The 19,156-nt window shown below is 39.8% G+C and overlaps 1 protein-coding gene across 6 annotated transcripts in view; it reads left to right on the forward strand.

The window, feature by feature from the left end:
* rgs3a (regulator of G protein signaling 3a) overlaps positions 1 to 18,746 on the forward strand; it is a 201,497-nt gene extending 182,751 nt beyond the window's left edge. For 3 of the 6 annotated variants that reach the window (XM_078549779.1, XM_078549780.1, XM_078549781.1), the window contains 5 exons: positions 10,973 to 11,046; positions 15,144 to 15,245; positions 16,260 to 16,321; positions 16,999 to 17,165; positions 17,300 to 18,746. In XM_078549779.1, coding sequence (XP_078405905.1) covers positions 10,973 to 11,046; positions 15,144 to 15,245; positions 16,260 to 16,321; positions 16,999 to 17,165; positions 17,300 to 17,467 — 573 coding nt within the window. In that variant the 3' untranslated portion in view covers positions 17,468 to 18,746. Of the gene's footprint in view, positions 1 to 10,734; positions 10,860 to 10,972; positions 11,047 to 12,353; positions 12,492 to 14,259; positions 14,831 to 15,143; positions 15,246 to 16,259; positions 16,322 to 16,998; positions 17,166 to 17,299 lie in introns of those variants that run through there. The other 3 variants (XM_078549784.1, XM_078549783.1, XM_078549782.1) reach the window with 3 other exon arrangements.
* Positions 18,747 to 19,156: the final 410 nt, after the last annotated feature.

Raw genomic sequence — 19,156 nt, forward strand, 5'->3', positions numbered from 1 at the left:
AAGATGGGTGAGGGCTGAGGAGGCAGCCTCCAGAGGAGATGAGGCCAGGTGGAGATGTGAGGGTGTGTGTGTGAGAGAGTGAGTGGTGATGTCCCTTGAGCTGGCAGTGAGTGAGATGCCAGTGAGTGTGTGATGGGCTTGTGAGTGCGTGAGTTCAGAGTGATGAGATGGTTGCCTTACCCTGGCTGCACTGATGAGATCATTCATCCATTTTCTGCATTGGATGGCTGATCTCTTGTGTGCAGCATTGGCACTGACCACCTTTACCACTGTCTCCCAAGCCGGAGTGGTGAGACTAATCGGCCTCCTACGGCCAGAACGGGGGTAAAGGACATCTGGGCAGGCCTCCAGAGTGTCCAGGAGGTGTCCAAGGGATGCATCACTGGATCAGCACTCATCTTGGCTTTTGGGGCCATGTCTTCACCAGAGCAGCCCTGGGCTGCAGGCATTGAGAAGTGTACGTGGGGCTGCAGTTCAAATATGGTGCCCTGTGTGAGGAAGCGACAAGATAATGGCGTGGCGGGCAAATTGGAGGCTGCCCGCCAATGAAACGGTGTGTTTCCTGTGGCTGCATGATTAATGAGGCAGGACTGGGACGATACGGCGTGAAAACCCGCGATTGCGGCCGGTGGGTAAAACAGCTTCTTTTCCCGCCCACTACTGCACTTTGTGTAAATCTGGAACAATTCCGGCCTTAGTGTGATGCTCTTGTAACTCACTGTCCTGTATGCATAAAGCTGACTGGAAAATTTGCCCTTTGAAAACAAATTGTCTCTGATTTATAGAGAGGCCGATTTATTTTTCCCTTGTTGAGCTGACCTGTGCTGCATTTGGCCTTGTAAAACCTGGTTGGGGTCATTTGAAAGCAAGCTGCCAATGACATTGCAAAGAATAATGTTAATGATATTGTCTAGAATGATATTGACAGGGGTCGTGACAGTGAATTTGATCAGGAGTTCTAAACAAACATATAACTGTTTAAATACAATTTATTCACTGGAGTTTAATATTGAAGTCATTAAAGGAAAAATAAAAATGTTGCTCTAACAAGATTAAGTCAGTTCGAAGGGACAGATAGCCTGGCAAACTGTGATAGAATTCAGAATTTTTGTAAACAAATAACTTAAGTAGTTTTAGAAATCTTAAATATTTTCATTATTTTCCCCTAGCTTTTCTGCTTTACATGTGTACATGTCTGCAGATGCAGGTACAATATCAACCATTCCTTTACTGAGGGGAGGAGGTCCACCTCTTCCTGTCACAATCTTCAATCAACTAACAGGAGCTATGCAAGACTGGCATTGATTGGCTCCATCTACAGTTTTCACACCATTGTAGGATTGGCTCTCTTGCACTTATTACCATTTTTAAGAAATATTTCCCACTGCCTTTCCAATAATGAAACCTTACTTCTCAGTGACATAGGCAGTAGAACTCAGTTATAGGGATTTTGTTTGCATTCATTATTCTAATTAGTATGATCTATGCACATTTCACTTGAGGGATAAGTTCTCCCTCAGTTGAATACCATGATACAGCTCACCATGTGCTTGTGTTATGGACAGGAGGGGGTTTAATTTACAACAGCCCTGATTTCTCCACTCACTCCCTATCTGTAAACAGAAAGGGGTTTTTTGATTTTTGTTTCCTCCCTCTATAAGTGGTGGCAGATTTTCCCCAACCCTTCAGCTTTGGAATGATCCAATCCTCATTAATAACCCCACAACAAACTGGAGATAGGGTAAAATCAGAGCGGCTATTTATTTTACACACACTCAAAAACGCGGGAAGAAGGTTTCGCAACATTCCCTTCACTTCTGCATTCATACAGTAAAAGAGGAATAAAGGAAAGAAAGAGGTACAGGGCAAAGACCACAAAACAAAATAAGAATTATTGCTTCATGTGAGTCCAGAATCAAAAGTCCAATGGTGTATTCCTTCAGAGAGGTTAGCAGGCTGGAAGTGATGCAGGATGATCCACTTTTCCAGGAGCACTGACTTCCCTGGTGGGAGAAGCACGTAAGGGTGAATCAGTCTTGCAGTCGGCTCTGGTATGAAGTTCAGATGTTCCAGTAGAAAACAGTGTAGATGAGGGCCAGGCAACTTCAAACCTGGACAGAGCTCTGGTTCCGTTCCTGGGAGATGGCAGACTGCCTGGATTCAGCTCCACAAGGCAATATTACAGGTTCTGGCAGCTTGGTGGGGGAGGGGAGAGGAGTTGGGTGGTCTTGTGGCATAACTCTCACTTCTTCTTTCCCTTGGTTTGGACAAAGGATGTATATTCCTGAACAAAAACAGAATTACCTGGAAAAACTCAGCAGGTCTGGCAGCATCGGTGGAGAAGAAATCAGTTAACGTTTCGAGTCTTCATGACCCTTCGGCAGAACTGATATTCCTGGTCTGGATTGTTGAGATGGTTGATGTTACATCCATTAGTAAGTTTCAGCAGCTTCAGGGCCCCTTTGTCCTCGTAGATGTATCGTCCCTGTTGGCTAGAGCTCTGCCTTAGGAATGTGAAGGATCTTTGGGCATTTCCTTGGAATTTGATTTCTGCACTCACAGGGGGCACTAGTGCCGCTTTAGAGATAACTAGATCCTTGCTGTTTTCTGAAGGTTAGAAATTCACTTTGTATGAACCGTAGCTGGTCAGGCTCAGTCAGTGTAAAGCCTTTGAGCATTTTTTTCAAATAATAATTTTATAAAGTAATCATGATGATACTGATATATATATAAAATGTATTTTTTTTCCTTCATGTCTTCTGGGCATGACACTTGAAATGAGAAATGGAAGAGAGAAGTCCACCCCTTGTTTTACTTGCATTAGCAAGGCCGACAGGTGTTTATTTAGAACTTCTGACACAATGAGAGTTAGTTTGGCTGTTAAATCAAGGGTTCTTACATCAGGACCAACAGGCATTATAGGATGGATATTGTTTCAGGTTTAATTGCACAGTACCATTCATTAGCAGAAAGGATAAGCATACCAGCTGCTCCAAGCTTCTGCCAATGTCACTTGAAATAATCACAAATACTGTTTTAGAACAGATTACATGACTTGTCAATTGAGTTTTCTACAGGTAGCAGTTAGTTTCTGTATGGTACTGTTCCCCCAATGACAGACGTAGAGATTGAGAATTTGGTCTGCATAGAATTGTAGATACGTGTGCACTTTGTATCACTCTGACAATTTTCAGGAATTTCAGGAAAAGTTGAGTTTCAGGTTGCAAAACAGAGCAATTTTCAAAAAAAAAGTAAGTAAAAAGCTATATTTTGATAAAAATAAAGGACCAAATTGAGCAGTTGAATTAACCTTATACTGAAAATTAATAATATACTTTTCACAACTAAATATTCCAAAAAAGGCAAACTGACTTTGGTTATCAAATATGGTTATAAAATCTGAATACAAATGTGTTCGTTTATAAAGGAGGGTGAATAGTCAATGACAATGGAAGGAAATTTTTTTTATTCAACAAAAGCACCCTTCATTCAACAGAGTCTTGTGAAAAAGAGAATTAAAAGTCTTGTATTGAAGAACTTCCTAAACTGCATACGTACAAAGTCTGTTTTTATAATGCCAGGAAATCGGGTGAGACAGACTGTACGCTTTATACAGTCTTCCAGAAATGGCACTAGGTCGCAAAACTCCCAGCCCAGAAGAAAAGCAACGAGCTTATTCACAGCTCAGAGTTGGAAGACAGACATATGGTCAGGCATTTTAGTCACAAATGATCCTCCACTCACTAGGAGAAAAAAAATTACTGAGACTCAATTCACCTTGTAACATTCGATTTGCTACATACACTGAATTAAATGACATCTGCATTTCATCATGTTAATTTACTCTCACTTGTGCTTACTGCTTGTCCAGTATTGGAAATACTCTCAGACACTATCTTAATGTTGTATTTGATAATAATTATATTGTGAAATGCAGACCAAACATTGACAATTGAAACTTGTTAACAAAGTGATGATGTCAGTGAAAAAAATAAATTCAAGTCTGGGGTTAACTTTTAACTATAAATTATATCGGGCTGGATTTTACATCCCACGGCCGGGCGAGCACACGCCCGACCCAATCAGGTGTAAAATAGCGCGCGTGGTGATGTCGGGCAAGCGTTCTGACATCATCACGCTGGAGGGGGTGCAGAGGAGATTCACCAGGATGTTGCCTGGGGTGAAACATTTAAGTTATGGAGAGAGGTTGGATAGACTTGGGTTGTTTTCGTTGGAGCAGAGAAGACTGAGGGGTGACCTGATGGAGGTGGACAAGATTATGAGGGGCATGGACAGGGTGGATAGGGAGCAGCTGTTCCCCTTAGTTGAAGGGTCAGTCACGAGGGGACATAAGTTCAAGGTGAGGGGCAGGAGGTTTAGGGGGGATGTGAGGAAAAACATTTTTACCCAGAGGGTGGTGATGGTCTGGAATGCGCTGCCTGGGAGGGTGGTGGAGGCGGGTTGCCTCACATCCTTTAAAAAGTACCTAGATGAGCACTTGGCACATCATAACATTCAAGGCTATGGGCCAAGTGCTGGTAAATGGGATTAGGTAGGTAGGTCAGGTGTTTCTCACGTGTCGGTGCAGACTCGATGGGCCGAAGGGCCTCTTCTGCACTGTGTGATTCTGTGATTTGCATGATATTTCAATCGGCGGGCACATATGGGAGTGGGCAGCATGCCCGCCGACAATTAAGATGCCTGTTAAGGCCGTTAATCAATTACTTTGAAGCTATTTTTCGCTGAAAAATTATTTTTGCTGAATTATAAAATTAATTCATTTAAAATGAAGACTTCGATCATACATTATCCTATCACATCTCCCAGAATTATCATCAAGTGCATTGGCACCAATTTTGTTTTTTGAAATGTAGTTAGTATTAGTAGGAAAGTACATCAGCCAATTCATGCACAGCAAGGTCCCTCAAACAGCAATGAGATGAGTCCCAGCTAACCTGATTTTGATTGTATTAGTTGAGAAGAGACCTGCTTGTTCTATTTTCAACAATAAATGTAACCCATTTTCAGCTTTTGCAAATACTTCCAGAATTTTGTTTCTCACATTTAACTAGCAAATAAAGCATTTCTGTTTTACAAATTTACATAAATCACAATAGCAACCATTTTATGATGTACAAGGTTTTGTTCTTTGCACTGTTATTGTACACATCAATTAAATCACTTGGACAATGAAAGTTAGTTCCTGCCAAATACTTAAGACCTGCACCAGCTTGAATCCTTGCTCCCATGTGCAGTCTGTATCTGTCTTACATGCTCCTTTCCCTTCCCTTATGTCTCTAAAATGTGATTCCCATGGCTATACTTGGAATAAAGAAAACTGTTGAGTTTTCATGGTCATGGTGAATAATCTCGAGCAGCCATGTGTCTGGAATAGCTGGCTGCAAACGGCAGTATTTCACCATCGGCTAGAGCAACTGGTTATGTGACACGAAGGTTACTGTCGGAGGAGCTTTCGCTGTCCCCTGGGAGAGCACAGCAGAAGCTTCTTCTATGGAGCCAAGAGCACTCTCCTAGAACAGTGCCTCAGAACACATACAGCTCTGCCAAGAACAGCCTGCAGGACCCCTGTGACACTTGGAAAGCCCCTGTGAATATCGGCATGGTAGCAGCCCAAGCAGTGTTCTGAGCTCCCATAACCACAGTCTGGGGCAAGAGTTAGCCTGTGGCTGAAGGGAGTGCAGAGAGAGAAGCAGACGGTGAAAGCACCCGCAGTGTGTAATTTAGAGTTGGGGAGGGGAGGTGAGAGAGAAGTCAAAAGGGATTAAAAGGATTGGGTATGAGAAACCCTGCAGCCAAAACCATGACACTGCCACTGCCCATGACGGCAGCGTACTTTGATGGGGGAGAGGGTGTGTAGGTGGCCTCTTCCTCTTCCAATATGAGCCTGTTGTCATGAGTTCCCAGCCACTACATCCTGCAAAAAAACTGTTGTGTGTTAAAGTGTGTGAGGTGTTTGAAAAATGTGACTCAGTTTGTGAGGTGTGATTAAGTGAAGGATGTGCAAAAAGGAGGAGGTGTGGTGATGTGTTGCAGTGATTGTAGAAGATTGAAGTCTTGTAAGTGCTGTCAGTTTTCTTATTAATGAGGCTGTAAGTGGTTCAGCTGTGAACAAAGAGTAGAGAGGAACTTTACTGCCTTAGTTTCCATCAACGGTCAGGATGATATCCAGGTCCTGACTCTGGTTTTTGAGATCTGCCTCTCTGCGTAATCTTATGGGAGATGGCCAATTAAGAAGCTGCCTCTGGGACCCCCCTCCCAGGCTGGCTGCACAGGTGAGAGGACCATTGGGAGTGCTCTGGGTGGCCTACAGGCCCACTGGGAGAGATGGGCATTACTACTGTAGGTGGGGAACCAAGAGGACACCTCAAGGTGGAATTGCCTCAGAGGATTGCAAAGTAAAGCTTCATATAAGCTGCCAGGCCACCACTGTGGAGGGAGAACCCTTCTAAGGATAGGCAGCGGCAGTAGCTGTGGTTTCCAGCACCTGCTGTTCAAGGGGCAGAGTGGCGATGAGTTAGGTGAGGCCTCACTGGCCCCTGTAGGCCATCTCCAGTCATCAGCCAAGCTTAAGCTTTGGCAGGAGGTCCATCTGCTGCTGGTAAGATCCCGGTGGTGTCACCAGTTTACCCTTAAGTGAGCACTTAATTTATGCTGATTATTTACCCAGCACTGCTGCGTAGTTCGCTGATGTCGGTCCCACCCTGCCTCTGACAAGATCCCTAAGAGATGAGATTGCGTCAGAGAGTTGCCTCAACATGTGATTTTCAAAAACTCTTCCACCTCCCCCTCCCCCCCCCCCCACCCCCCACCTCCACACAGCTGAGATCAGTATTCTTGAACAATCCTCACTAAGTCATTACGTTTCCTGTGACAATGCAGCCATGTCCAGGGTCCAAAGGTCCTGGCTTTGACATGCTCTGCAGTTTTATGGGTTGATGCTGGAAGGATTTCTGCCTCATTTGAAGAAAAGGATGCCCATCCTCAAGTCTGCTGTCTGCACCTGCCTCCAAAGAAGTATTGGAGATCCATGGTGGTCTCTCCTTCCTTTGGCCAATTCCTCAATCAGAAATGTTGAAAAAGCCAGGAAGCATTTTCGAGGTGCAGGCAGCACAAATATCATGAGCTGCCTGTGTCACTTGCAGCCAGTGTGCGCAATGCTCGGGATGCACCCGATTCCAGGCACCATCCGATTTCTATGCTGGTTGACTCTGCTGACTATTTCAAGCATTTTCTGTTCTTCTTTCAGATTTCCAGCATCTACAATTTTTCTTTTCCCTTAAGAGAGCAATTTGGTGAGCCTGCAATTTGAATACAATAAAGTGGGTGCCATCAACCTTGGCTCAGTGTTGACACTGTTGCCTGAAACAGCCAATTGTGTGTTCAAATCACACTCCAGAGACTTGACCACATAATCTTGGCTGATACTTCCAGTTCAATACTAAGAGAGTGTTGCATCTTAGTTGATGTAAATGATTCCATGGCACTATTTTGCAGAAGAGCAAGAAGGTTGTCCTCTGTGTCCAGGCCAATATTTATCCATCAATTATCCCCCCTCTGTTTGAGGAACCTTGATATGTGCAATGTTCATATTCCTTGCATTACAAAAGAGACTATAATTCAAAAATAAAAACAGAATTACCTGGAAAAACTCTGTAATTCTGTTTTTGTTTTGGATTTCCAGCATCCGCAGTAGTTTTTTGTTTTTATAATTCAAAAATACTTAATTGCCTGTGTAAAGTGCTCTGAGGCATTCTGAACTCATGAAGACACAACATAAATGCAAGCTCTTTCTTTCATTATTGCATTAGGGTATTATGTGTGCAAGAAATGCTGGTTTTGTAACTTTGTCCAGGATTTTAAAGTTTTTTTTTAGTTTCAGTTTAATAATGACGCTACCAATTTCCCTTTTGTTTGTTACTGGTGGTAAAAATTGAGACACTTGTTTTGCTGGAGCAAGACTTTGATTCCTGCAGAAGTTCATGACTAATCAGCTTAAATATTTATTTTTTAAAATTAAATGGAAATTATTTAAATTTCCAAGTAAGAAAGGAAAATTAGAGATTTAAGTAGAAGCAAACTTTTCACTTGTGCTGCCGGCAGAAACTACCCCCTCCCTCCCACTCAACCAGGAGGAATCTGGCTCATTTGCCTTAGTCAGAAGAACCTTGTATGTTTTGCTACATTTTGTGTATTTGATATGACAAGGGGAGAAGGCAGGGGGGTGGCACTAGGTAAATTGCTCCCATGGAGAGCCGGCACAGAGATGATGGGCCGAATGGCCTCCTTCTGTGCTGTAACGATTCTGTGTTAAGCTTTCATTCCTTCTCAAATTAGAAAGGTTTTTTTGGTGTGAAATTACACTGTGCAAAAATTAGTGCATGAGTCCTTATCTCATGTACATTAAGTTCCTTAGTTCATTATTTTAGCAGAGGAGTTAAGCTGTTGAAAATCAATTGGGTATCAGTTCCCATTAAAATGGCTTTGTATCCTAGTGTTTGCACAATGTAATTTCAGAGCTTTCATTTTTCACCATGCTTTGAAAGTGCCAACTTGGCACTAAAACAGCATTGTGACCATTTGTATTTACCCACTGAACCACTCATAGCAAACTGGGTAAATTAAGTGATTGGTAAGCGCCTGAAGTAAATGCTCTACTCTTAATTACCACTTAGTAATCCCTACTGCCTCAACCTTGATGCTCCCACAGTCAAATATCAAAATTCAGCTCCGTAACATGTTGGTGCTACAGAAGCCCAAAGGGGCAAAATGGTGGTTGAACTGCTTCTGGCCACCATGCTTATAAGAACACTAACCCGGTCATGCATGTACCACATGCAGAGTTGACCTCAGTCAGTATCAAACGTTGATGTGGCACCTGAACTACCCATATTAGATCTTGCAGGATCTTTTAAACTCTCCAAACCGAACCTGTATTCAAATGCACAAAGAACCTCTCGCACACCACCCCCCACAACACTAAAGTTAAAAAGGGAATCAGCATGGGACTTTAAGTTGAGATTTTCATTTGTTTTTGTGTATATGTAGAAATGCTGTGTTCACTGTTATTGGAAGAGTTGCGACAAGGCATTGGAGACAGAAAGGAGTCTTGCTGGACTTTTACAAGGATTGCAGAGATCTTTGAAAGTGGGTCAGTGAGAAGTTTGCTATAACAAATGAGGCTTATAGTGGCAGTCCCTCTTACACCACAGCAGCATGGAGCACAGGCTGGAGACAGAGGAAGCTGTGCACAGAGAGAAGAGATCACGGGTTCTCAAAAAGGCCACCGAGGATATTCTGGAAGCAGTTTTCCCACCTCCATCTCAGTCAGAAGCTGTGGCTGAGGGAAGGGTTTGGGTTGGAAAGCAAGAGTTCCATGGTCACTTTATCTGCAGCTTGCACTTTTAATGCCAGATGAGGGTGAAATGGGATTTAAGAAGGTGCAGAAGGCAAGAACACACCATCACCCTGGATGTCCTTGGCGATGTTGGTTGCAGTGGCCTCAGTCACTTCCAGCTCTTTAATGCAAAGCACCATCTCCACCAGAGGGGCAGGAGATATATGCATGCCTCTCCCTCCCCAGTTCTCTGCTGCTGCCTTCTGTTGAGTGCACCCCTATCCTGCAAAAGAGTGGGAAGAGTGTCAATGTGTATGTTATTTGTTTGATGTGCCTGTTATAACTGAATAGTTACAAGTATGCAGAAGCTGTAAGATGTAGCTGCATGGCTTACAGCAACGGTAAGTGTGTGAGGCTGAGATTAAGTATATGAATGTTAGACATGAGTCCTGATTTCTAGAGATAGCTGTTTGGTGAGTGGTGGGGCTTTGGTGCACTGAGCAATGGGAGGTGTTGATGGTCCTGTGGATTAGATATTCACTGACCGTGGCCACTTGTGTAAGGTCATTGAACCTTTTGCAGCACTGCAGCCAATCCTTGGGGCTAGATTCCTGGAGTTCACCTTCCTGGCCACTTGCTCCCATTTCCGTTCCAGTCCGTACCTTGTGGGCCTTCTCTCTCCCTGCCATCAGGAGAGGAGAGGAGCAGCCAAATCCTCCATCGCCAAAAAAAATTCAGTGCCTTCCGGTTTGAGTTCAGCTGGCCCAACAATGGGTTATACACATGGTCATCCCATTTCTGATTCACCTACATATCTGCATGATTAATTCAGGATATCCCAAGATGACTAACATTTTGCTCTTAGCTGTAGCTGTAAATTAGCTTAGAAGTTGGATAACATAAAGGAGATGCCAATTCGGAGTTCTATTTCTGAGCTCATTTTTAGTGAGCACACATTTTCTATTTATTCTGCCTTCTATAAATAGGAAATGATGGCAATTGATGGAATTTCTGAGGGAAGTTATTTTCCTTTATTGCTGTGGAGCTAAAATTAATTTATTTCAAAAGGGCTATTAAACTTTTAATTAGGTTTATGTAACCTACTCTGCCAACAATTGTGGCTTTGATTATTTTCTACTAAATTCATTTTGTCTGCACTGCAGAACAAACTAATAGAAATTACAGTTGAGAATTCATATACTTGCACTATTGGATTAAATTGGAGCTGCCCACTGTCTCTCAGCCAATCATATGAAATCTATTGCATTGCTATTTCTTTAGAGTGTTCAAGATAAAAAAAGAACAAGAGTGGTTACAGCGATTTGAGGCAGAAAAAGCATACAGCTTAAATAACAAAGCCAAATACTGCCTGAGTTTTCACCAGCAATCCTGCTCATTCAAATAATGTTCCTAAGCCTGTGGATAAATAATGATTTTTATATCTAAAGTCCATGCACGGTGCAAGACAGTGCTGGCTTGAGTCTAACAATGACATTATTTAAGAGTATGTGAGAAAAAGAAACTTAAAATAACCAACAATAAACCTGGAATAAATTTAAAAGAGGATAAGAAAACCTGGTAATGATGCAGACCATCTTTTTACTGTTTCCTCACCAGCTCTCTGGAGCAGATTCGGACTGTAGCTTTGATGAAACTGATGATGGCTCCAAGAAGAAAAAGACCAAGAATTTGTAAGTTTGATCCTTTCATTTGTGACCGTTTTTCTATATTGGTTGCTGTAATAAATTCTTCTGTTTTTTTTGTTAGTTTGGGAACAACATTGTACTCCTGTTCTCACTTCAATTTTACATTAATCTCCGGTTAAGATGGAGAATAATAATCATTGATTTTAATTGGTTATCTTAGTTTACTTTTTTCTGTGTTTTTTTGCTCCAAATACAAAGCATAAGTTGTGGAACATTCTTTCTCCTTACTGTTTCAGTTAGGGTTAAAAGGAGCCAGATAATTGGTCTGTCGTATGCTCATTGAAGGAATACATTTTTCAGTAATGCTTAGGTTTTGGTTCTTCCAATATATTTTGATTGTTTGAAGTAGAATAGCCAACACATACAGTGATGAACACCGCATTGGTGCCAAAAGTAAATATATCTTTGGAAGTCACCTTTGGATTCATTACAAACACTGATGGATGGAAGGTTCAGATTGGGGACAGGAAAGATGAAACATGATCCTCAGGCCCTGCCACATTAAAACAATGCAGATGGACAGAAGTTAAAGATACAGCTGTTTCCAGTCAGTAATAATGAGGGGAAAGAGCCCAGACAGTTATGGACTAATAGTTTGAAACAATCAAGTGCAGAAATAAAAATGTTTTTTTTTTTAAATAACCATTCCAATTATACAGGTTAAAAATATTTTCATGTTAATATGTATGGCTGTAGTAGTGGAAATATTCACAATTTTGGATTCAGATGTTTCCCTTTTCAGATATGGACCTGCTAAAAATGTAAATCCATGAAATATAATACATTCAATAACTAGGTTTAAAACTAATAATATTCCATAATGCACTATTTCAAATTTATATTTGTTGTCATTCATATTTGTTATAAAGTTCATTTTACAAACTATATGTCTCAAATTGAAAAAGGTCCTTGAAATAACAAAATTACCCTATTGCCCTGGTAGTATAAGATGAAGCATTTATTCAGAAGGGTGACTAAGAATTTGAGAAACAGTCCAATATGAAATACCAATGTGTACCAGAAGGTGGAACCAAGAGCACAACAACGAGCTGTGGACAAGCGTTTGTAGTGAGTTTAGAAAATGTCTATTGTTTGACTTTGCTCATGCTCTGCGTAGATTGGAAGAAAAGCAATTAAAGAGTAAGAAAATGCCCCAGTAAATGCAGCTATTATACAATAGGAATGGTTGTCTTATGTTTTTGGTAGAAATAATTACAATTTTCCCCCATAAAGCCTTTTATTGAATAGTGTAGTCTGATTGGCTGATGAGTTGGCCTTTATCCAGCCCACACTTACTACTTAATCTGCCTTCCTGGGAGAGCATCAATATAACGATCCGACTCAAAACACTGCAGTCGTGCACTACCCACAGATAGACTTATCCAAATGCTACACACAATGGTTGACTTTTCAGAAAGATATTTGGAAAGGTAGGAGAAAAGTCAGATCCTAAGAAAACTTTATTTTCTGTGGTAAAAATAAATATGGGAGCTTGGTTATTTTTAATGAATTTCTAGTATTTGTTGTCTTTTCTGGGTTTCTAATGTTAAAAATGCCAGGGATACAATTTGCAATACTGTAGTCCTTAAATAATTACTATTATTACAAAACTGCTAAGATTAAATGTCTCTTGGATAGAATTTTATGTCCAGATAATCTTTGCAGCTAGAAATGGAATTTAATTCTACTGAATCCTGCAACAGAGGTTTAGTTTTCATAGTTTGAGCTTCATGGCAATGGTCATGGAACAGATTATGTTTACATATGCTTGCCTTTAGGGCTTAATTTGAATGGCAAGGAGCTCATTTCTAAATATATTAAATTACAGTTTAGTGTTGGAGGACCATGTCCCAGTAGAACTTTGAAAAGCATGTGATAGAATGCACTGTTCCAGTCATCCTTATTAGTTATACTGTTATCCCATCAAACCTGTTTATCAGGGGTTGTTATTGCATTTTTGTTGCTTATTGCTGTTGTTTATCTTGAATTTGAAGTCATCGGCATTTATACATTATTTATATTTGTTATGTTTGAATGCGAGGAACCTAAGGCAAATTGTCTGTTACTAACAGAGCATTATTACAGATCTGTAAAGTTTTAGCTATTATGTTTTTAAGTGATGGAAGATGGGTTAATTTTTTGAGAATCATGCAACTGATCTATTATGAAAATGAAACAGTTATCGTTGATAAAAAAAATCCAAAGGGTCTACAAACTCAAGTAAAAGATTGGTAACTTGGGATGAGGATTCAATACACTTCATAGATGCACTTTTGCATTACGAATGTATTTCAGGTATTAAGATTAAAATTGCATGGTCAGATGCTCTGAATGGGATTGTAGACTGAATACAAATAAAATGTTGTTAAAGAAATAATGTTCATAAACTCCTTTTAGATGAAGAATTTAAATATCAGTAAGGTGTGGAGAAAGCAGTGCATCAAAAAATATATGCTGGATATCTTGTTAGCTTTTGGAACAGGTTTCCATTGCACTCTAAATTAAAGCACCAATCATTTCCCTTTGGTGCCACTCACACCATCAGCCACAGTATAATAGCAACAGAATGTAGTGTGGACAGTGATCCATCAGGTGTTAGGTAGAATGTAGTGTGGACAGTGATCCATCAGGTGTTAGGTAGAATGTAGTGTGGACAGTGATCCATCAGGTGTTAGGTAGTGATGCTGCATTACCCACTTAAGAGAACCGTTCTATCAACAACATAGCAAAAAAGCCCGTGATTTCCAATAAAAATTAATTTGTGAAAAATGATTATGTTCTAGGCTTATCAGAATTTTTCCACATCACTAGATAAATGTTAGCTTAGAAGCTGTTTGATTCATTCATCACTTCACATTTTTTCCAATCAAAGTTTAATTAAGTTTTCAGTAAGTGTTGCACTATTTAGTTTTACTATTCTTTAAAGCCTTTTCGACAAAACTCTTTTTCACTCATTTCTCTAAGGTCAGGGCACAGAGACAAAGCAAGGTCTTCTCATTTCTGTTTTTTGTATCTATAGTTTGAAATTTTATGAATTGTCAACAATTTGTAGTCAGGATAATTTTGACATTGATTTGTATTTTCACTTAAACAATCCCAGCAGTCTTACAATTGCAAGCTCTTTACCTCCTGCCAAAAAAGCTATTTGATTTGTTGCTATGGTAACCAGTTAAAGGATTAGCCATAAATAGCCACCATTTGTTTCCTGTTTGAGCATTTCAGTTATAAGTGGGCTTTATTCACCAGAAGTAGGCAGGCAGACATTGACACAACTCTTGAATCAGGCCTGCTCTCCTTTCAAAAACGTGGGCATACAGGGCAGTCACTCCCACTTCCTGAATGCACATATCATGAGCCAGACGGCAACTTCAGCATAGAACAGGAATTCATGCTGCTTACTACACAGTCCAGATGTTATAGCTCCTCTGCAGGCCAGGGGATTGTTAAAGTTAGGAGATTTTTTTATGGATCACAAGGTTGTCTGAAGACCTTGACACTATAGGGACAAAAAGTAACTTACTAATATTTGGGAGACCGAGCTGTGTTTAATTACCACATTTTTGTGACGCCATCGTGAATCAAATGTGTATTCAATTAAGAAAAGGGAAATATCTTCAAAACTAGTCTGAACAAGTCGATTCCGAAAGATGCCATTTTTCAGAGATCTGTCAAAGCCCCAACCACATGAGTTTCATTCAGAAATGCTTTTAAGTTTGCTTCAGCGTACAGGTCCTGGTGCGGGCTTGCATCGGCGACACACCATGAAAGAGTAAGTCAAGCATGAACTTACCTGATTTTTGAAGATGAGGAAAGAAGTAAATTTTGTGCGTGAAACAAAATATTTCAGGATTATCATGGTATAAATGTTCCAGTAGATTAGTGGATAAGATTTGAAGTGTGGGGAATTAAATATTTATTTTTTTATTAGTAAATAAGAATGCAGGTCATGCCTCTTTCTCTATGTACAGTATTCAATCCAATACAGTTTTTATGCTTATTTGGTCAGTCAAGAATATATCATTCTCAAATAAGCAACTCTTCAACAGCTGCTCAACATTTACACTGTTTTACTTTTTTCATAGGGCCAAAGATATGAAAAACCGCTTGGGATTCCTACGCCGGCGAAATGAATCTGGAGCCGGCAGCAATGCTACAAAACTCGATAAAGTCATTAAAACTGTGAAGTAGGTCTTGAATTTTTGTTTCTATATTTAAAGTTACAACCTTGTTTTCTGACAAACCATTGTGGCTGGTAAAATGTAATCGTTTTGCACTTTGTTTTATGTGTCATTTCAAAGGTCAGATAACAAAGTCAGATGGAACTTTGTTAGTCATTAATGGTGAAATGCAACAATTGTGCATGACAAAAGTGAACCACTTTCAAAGATAAAAGTGAAGAATAATGTTTGCATTTATTACCTAGTGATCATTCAGTCTCACTTTATCAGTGAAGAGAACCTGATAAGTCAGTTGATTGAGAGAATTTTAGTTCAGTTTTACTATTAACTGTCTTGAGTTTAAACATGCAGTGTTGGGCTTTGTGAGTGCTGAGTCTGCCTGGAAGTAATTTTTTTGAAGAAGTATATTGGCTGTGCTACGTCTGAAAGCTGAATATGTGCAGACTGCTATACATAAAGTACACAAAGACAGCTCTGTGGCCCACCTAGGAAAATGTGGTTCTACACATGACAGCTTCTTGTTTGGAGGACTGGAAACTTGCCTAGGAAAATCTGCAGTTGCCTGCAAACCTCCACAAGAGATTTATTTATCTATTAGCTGTCTAATAGATGCCAATGAGACAGTGTTGTAGTCATGCCCTATGATGCACAGAATCCTGCAACATAGCCACAGATTTGGAAGATGGAAGGAAAAATAAGCACACATATTTGTGTGAACTCAGGTTTCTGTTACAGTAAATCACTTTGGGGATGAATTTGTGGAACAAAATCTAGGGCAGCTTTGGTAACTCTGAGTTGGTTTAAAGCCGAGGTGATTACTGACCAACCTGAAAAGCAAGTTTGCATAATGTGTCATAATGTCTTCAGGGTTGGTGTTGATGATTAGCTAGAGGTGGGAAGACAGCTGGATCAACCAACCAGATGATGGAGATTCGCTGCCAGTTGAATTGTCAAACAGAAAATAATTTAAAAGGCTGTGGAAATGTGTTTATTAACAAACTGCTGTACCTTTGCCTGTAGGCCCTCATCAGAGGAAGCTCTAAGATGGGGAGAGTCTTTGGACAAGCTTCTTATCCACAAATGTAAGGCACACGCTTATATTTTAACAATTTTACACAGAAGATATTGGATTATTATTAAATTGATTGTTAATCCTTTAAGTGCTTCTTTCTTTGTAATTTCAAAGATATTTAATTAGATGTGAAGTAGCTGTTATTAAGTTTATTATTGATTCACTTATTAGTGTTTAATATTCTAAAATAAAGCTCATGATGTAATCATTTGTGGCAGTATTTTGAATAAACTGAAAAGCATGAACTAATTTTGTAGAACTTAGATCCTCTGGGCCTGTGTCCTATAACTTGTGGGTATTTTATGTCAACATCTTGTATTTCTTTCAAAAGCCATTTAATTTGCCTACTTCAGTTCCTTAACAATGTTATGAGGAAGGCTTCTTTGTTCCAAGTGTAGTCAACAATATAGAATGAATTGTATGTAAAGTGATTTTGCTTGAAATAAATTCAACAGTTTGCATTGATGCACAAGGCACCTTTATTACCTTTGTTGCATTTCTGCACAATCAGACAATAAAAAATACCGATAATAAAATATTAAACAGATGATTTGATAATATGGAAGGGCTGAAGCTCAATTTCTCTACTGTATTAATCAAAAGACCATGTTTAATTTATCATAACTTATTATTGTGTTTAGACTGATGCATAGTCTGCACTTCATATAGCTTCTGTTTGTTTTGCAGATGGTTTAGCAGCTTTCCGAGCCTTTTTACGCACTGAATTTAGTGAAGAGAACCTGGAGTTCTGGCTGGCATGTGAGGATTACAAAAAAGCCAAGTCGCAATCTAAAATGAATTCAAAGGCCAAGAAAATTTTTGGGGAATATATTGCCATTCAATCCTGTAAAGAGGTAAGCAAGGCTCTTTGGAATTTTTAATTAATGATGCTTCAATTAATACTTACAATTCTGCATATCCAGAAGTTTCACTGAAATGCTTTGAAAATTGAATATAAAATATGCTCTTTTCTGGGATGTTTCCTTAGGTTAATTTAGACTCCTACACAAGAGAACACACCAAGGAAAATCTTCAGAAAGCATCACGGACCTGCTTTGATCTTGCTCAGAAAAGGATATATGGTTTGATGGAAAAGGACTCTTACCCACGATTCCTGAGATCAGACCTATACTTGGATTTGATAAATCAGAAGTAACAGAGTTGCATTGTCATAGATGCACATATCAATATTCCTGACAAGGACCTGGGACAAATTAATTGCTGTGTTTACATCATTGGAGAGAGAGGATCACCATTGCTGCTTATCTCAGAGACTTTGAAACCCGCTTCAATGGACTGAATCAGAAACCTGATTGCATCAGAAGTTAGGTGCTTATGAGATTAGTGGACTTGGACAGTTTTTTTCCCGTAAAACAGTCAGGCACTGTTTTATTGCGAGCCTTGTTTAGAGTCCCCAGCTCCTGTCTGCTTCCGGTATGTTGTTGGTTTTAGGACACCCTTTTCTGTATTTGTTGTGTAACAACAGCATGAAGACCTAACAGAACCATGGCAGAGAACAAGTTCATTTTGCACTTCCCATGTGCCAAAATACCCATCTTTCATTTTCTGGAGCAATGTATCCTTCCACAGCAGCAACAAGAGCCCCTTTTTGTGGGGTACAATAATAATTATAATAAAAGACAATTATAAAGGACCAAATCACCATTAAAAGCTGTGCTTTCAAGAACTTTAGAGTTTCTTTCCATCTTCAAAGACTGAGCTTGCGAATTCTGCCTCTCCATGTTTTATGAAAATTGAGACTGTGACAAATATGTTAGAAGAAACTACTTTGAAAGGGGCATTTCTGCTGATGATATCATGACACTTTCTACTTTCTTTAATGAATCCATATTCTGAGGTGGTACTAAGTGCTCATGCAACAGAAACCTGTTAAACAGCTTTGTTTATATGTGGGGGAGGATTGAGCTATTTATTATTATAATCAGATGCTTGATGCATTTCTCAAGGGAAATATTCCTTGTTTTCCTTTCATTTGTTGAAGTGCAATATTTCAGAGGTATTTCCTTAACTTTCATTAATTAAGTGTAATTTGTAATATTTTCTGGAGTCTGTACAAATTATGTTGAGATCTGAAAGTTAATTTCCAGTTATTGTTTAATTTTAACTGTATATACCCCAGCAGCAGGCAGCTGGGGGTATTCCAGCTGTATATATAGTTTCTTTCAAATTTTGAGTTTAAGAATCCTAATATGAGACAGTTGATTAATTAATATGTAAATACAAATAGTCTCATGCTACAAATGTTGCAAGGGAGACATAGCGGGAATGGTTTCCTTAGGTCATGGTTGCTTGTATTGGAATTCAAGGAAGATGTATTTTGTCAATTTCCATTGTTTACAGTGCAGTTTCTCCAAGAAACAAGAAAAAGACCATTTTATGACCTGGTAAATGGTAAATAAACAATTGTTAAAGAACATTTGTTATTCATGCTTGATTTATCCACATTATTTATCTGGATGCTACCTTTACTTACTAAGTTTATTATTGAATTAATATCACTCAGTTGATTTATTACACTGGGTGAAATTATCCCAGATTTGCCCTAAGTGCAGTAGCGGCAGGTTAAGACAATGTTTGACCCACTGGCCACAGTGGTGGCTTCTCATGCCGAATCATCCCAAACCTGCCGCATTAATTATGCATTCCTGGGAAATACGCCATTTCTATGGCAGGAGGTCTCTCACTCGCCCGCTACGCCACCACCTCGCCACTTCAGCACGCTGGGTGCCATATTTAAGGTGCATCCGCACACACACCTCTCAGTGCTTCCAGCCTAGGACTGCCGCACAGAAAACAGGATGGCCCCGAAAGACAAAAAGTCTGC

This window comes from Cetorhinus maximus, chromosome 10 (assembly GCF_964194155.1).
Source record: "Cetorhinus maximus chromosome 10, sCetMax3.hap1.1, whole genome shotgun sequence".
NCBI lineage: Eukaryota > Metazoa > Chordata > Chondrichthyes > Lamniformes > Cetorhinidae > Cetorhinus > Cetorhinus maximus.